This window comes from Cariama cristata, unplaced genomic scaffold, assembly GCF_000690535.1.
Source record: "Cariama cristata isolate BGI_N322 unplaced genomic scaffold, ASM69053v1 scaffold25673, whole genome shotgun sequence".
NCBI lineage: Eukaryota > Metazoa > Chordata > Aves > Cariamiformes > Cariamidae > Cariama > Cariama cristata.
Genome location: NW_009610522.1, coordinates 1 through 3,288, shown reverse-complemented (window position 1 = coordinate 3,288; position 3,288 = coordinate 1). Strand labels below are relative to the sequence as shown.

Genomic DNA, 3,288 nt, shown 5'->3' with positions numbered 1-3,288 from the left:
CCACTGCTGAGATCCTGACCTGGCTGTGGGCATGGTGGGGGGAGTTTGGGGGGGCCCAGAGCAAAGGGCAGGGGCAACACACAAGGACCAAAGGCAGCGGAGCGCCCGGGTGCTGGCAGCAGCAGCCACCACCCCTCTGCTCCAGCACCTGGGACATCCTCTGAGGGCACCTCATTAGCCTGAATTCTGCTGAGCTATCCTAGCTCTCGGATCAGTTAATGAGGGTGTTCGTTGGAGGCAATTAGGACAATGCAGGGTGCCGCTATGAATGCATCACGGCTCTCAGCAAACCCCCAACCCGCTGCCTTGCAGGGCCCGACCTTGGCACCTCCAAGGGCCCTTTGGTGTGGCTCCGAGTGTGACGCATGGCTCCCCATGGCCAAGGCTGGCCCTGAGAGCAGGGGCAGCTGTGGGGCCATCCTCTGATCAACCGCGTCTGGGCTCTGCTCTGGACCTGGCACCGTGGTGCTGGCAGCTGCCAGCCCTCCCAGGGCTGGCGTTTTGAGCCCTGCCAGCAGCAGGGACAGGAAGATGATGGCATCGTCCTGGGGTGATGGCAGGACAAGCAATGCCCAGCTGTGCCCATGCATCCCTGTCTGCCAGCGCACCGGGGTGGCTCTCAGCAGGCACCCAGCAGCATGTATTTGATGTCTGGGATGGCTGGTGTCGCACTCTCCCACCCGCTGGCATTTGACGCAGGCCCTGTAAAGCTCCCAGCCCTTCAGGGCCCCTCAAATTCCTGTTGGGTTTCCCTGCCCATGCTCCACTGGGATGTGCCACAGCCCTGTGGCCGGAGGGGGCTTGGCTGCAGGACACATTCCCAGCCCTGCGCTTTCGGCTCCATGTTCCTCATGGTGCAAAAGCCCAGGGCCAGCCCACTCCTTCCTGAACCAGCCAGAGCATCAGTTACTGGCAGCCCCTCACTGGGGCGGAGGGGACCTGCCACCACCCTGCAATGACTTTAGAGCTCCCTCAGAGCAGCCGTGAGGATGGGGGTCCTGCTGTCCCATGTGGCAAGGGGTGCGGGGGTTCCCTGGAGCAGGGATGGTTTGCTGGAGGTTAGCAAGACCACGGCTGCAATGACATCAGTGCACCCCAAACCAGGAGAGCCCAGTGCCAGCCCCAGCCCCACCGGTGGTTGCCCCGTGGAGGATGTTCATCAGGTGCAAAGCCATCAGCTGTTCCTGGTGGTGTACCTCAGCCTCGTGTGGAAAAACACCCCATAAACGCAGCCCAGCACCTACCTTGGTACTCCAGTTTCCTCTTCTCTAGCTCAGCCTCAATCTGGTCTAGCACCATCCCCAGTTCACCAAGGATCTTCTTCAAATAGTTCACATTGTCATGCTCCAGGATCTTGGCCTGGGTGGAGAGCAGGGTTAGGATGGGGGATGGATGGATGGACGGACAGACAGGTGTCCCTGCAACTGTGCAGGGAGATGAGGCACCAGGTGCCCACAGCAGGTCCATGGGTCATGTCCCCCCCCACCACCAGAGATGTATGTGGCTTTGATCCACTTACCATGAGCTTCTTCTGCTTGGAGAGGTAGGGCTCTGATAGCTGTGGCTCCTCTTCGTGGTCCAGCTTCATCAGCTCTGTGCTGGCATTAGCTAAATGTCCTGGGGGGAGACAGACAGAGGGGCTGGGGGGGCTGTGTTCGGCAGGGGTCAGGATGACCTTGTGTCCAGTAGCAAAGCACCTCATCCTGCATGCAAAACAGTGTTGTGGCACCAAGAAAAACACCCTGGAGAGCTAAAATGGGCCACATTCATGGCTTGTTGCTGCGGTGCTGCCATACGGGCGGGCCGCTGGGGCATCGCACACCCTCCCGAGGGCACGTGGCTTCTTCAGCCCTTTTTTCATCCACTCACGGCAGGGCAGAGCTGACTGCGGGGTACGGCACATCCCTCTCCCTGGCTGTGGTGAGTCCCAGCTCTGAGGGTTTCAGCGGGGTGGTCAGCTCTTCATTGCCGCTCCTGGATTCTATTAGAGCTGCTAGCAGATCTCTGCCTCTGACTGTTTCAAGAACAACCCTGAGCATCCCTATAACCTGGTTCCTGCAGCTCCACCCCCAGCAGGTTGATCCTTCGGGATGTCCGAGCTGGCTGCCCATGTGTGGGTGCGCATGCAGAGCAGCGCGGCAGGGAGCGGCACGGGAAGGGAATTCCCTTCATTCCCTCCCAAATGAAGCTGTCCTGCCGCAGCTCAGTGTCCGGGGATGCAATTCGGTAGCGTGGAGCCCATCATAAGCATGGGAGAGACGCCAACCCTCCTCTCCCGCGTCATGGCGGAGGATGCGAAGGGCTTTGTGCAAGGGAGTTAACGGGGAGAAAGGAGCAGAGTAAATGGAAGAAGAGAATACGAGATGCAGAGTAACACCTTAGGGAAGATATAAATTACCCGAAGCTGGGCTAATCTCTTCCTGCGAGGGACCATCTGTCTCTTCCTCCTTGTTCCCTCCAACAAAGGCTTGGCTCTGACGATGCGCGGGTGCGGGAGGTGCCAGGGCTGGCCAGGATGGCAGCCAGCCATGGGCTGTACACTGCCACAAAATGGTGAAACTACCTTGTTTCTACCACGAGCCTTGAAGCTCGTGCTTGCTAAAGCTCCCAGCTGGCTCTCCTGGGGCTGTAACTTGGAGGGAAGCCTGGATATCACCCTGGTTTCATTCCCCTGTTCCCCTTGGGAGAGCCTGGCCCTTGGTTTACCCTCTCCTTGGGACACAACTACATGGATTTGCCTCAGCACCCACTGCAACGGGGCAGCCCAGGCATCGTCTGGGTGTAGGGGATGTGCTGGGGAGGAAGGGCACCACCAGCAGTGGGGCACCCCATGGACCTGCCCACAGCCCCTCCTTTGCAATGGCTCGGGAAAAATGCCACCAGCGAGAAGGTTTGGCCAGGGTGATATTTTTAAGGACCTCAGCAGAGTGCTGGGGAGGTGGTGAGAGGCAAATGGAGCCTGAAGCCATCACAGCAGCACCCTTTGGGGAGGGAACGGGCTCTGCACCCTGCATCTGCCCAAGGTCTGGGGGTGGAGGTGACGCTTGGTGCCATGGGGAAAGCTGCCTGTGCAAGGTGCCAGCAGAGGCAGGGCAGACCACGAGCTACACCTCAAGTACAGCCGATTTCTCTTTGTGTGTGAGTGCATCCCATCTCAGAGGGACCACCCGTGACCCAGGCAGCTGAAGGGATAGTGGCGGGGGGATGGTGTTTGCTATGGGTGTTGCTTGGGGCTGGAGCCTAAAGGAGGGGAGAGACGTGGGGCATGCTAATACCCTCCTGACAAGG

The 3,288-nt window shown here is 59.5% G+C and overlaps 1 protein-coding gene across 1 annotated transcript in view; it reads right to left on the bottom strand.

Annotated features, from left to right (window-relative positions):
- Positions 1-1,617, bottom strand: part of GDAP1L1 (ganglioside induced differentiation associated protein 1-like 1) — a gene marked incomplete at its 5' end in the record, with an annotated part of 3,834 nt that extends 2,217 nt beyond the window's left edge. Inside the window, 2 exons of the mRNA XM_009697921.1 lie at positions 1,245-1,359; positions 1,520-1,617. Coding sequence (XP_009696223.1) covers positions 1,245-1,359; positions 1,520-1,617 — 213 coding nt within the window. The remainder of the gene's footprint in view (positions 1-1,244; positions 1,360-1,519) is intronic.
- Positions 1,618-3,288: the final 1,671 nt, after the last annotated feature.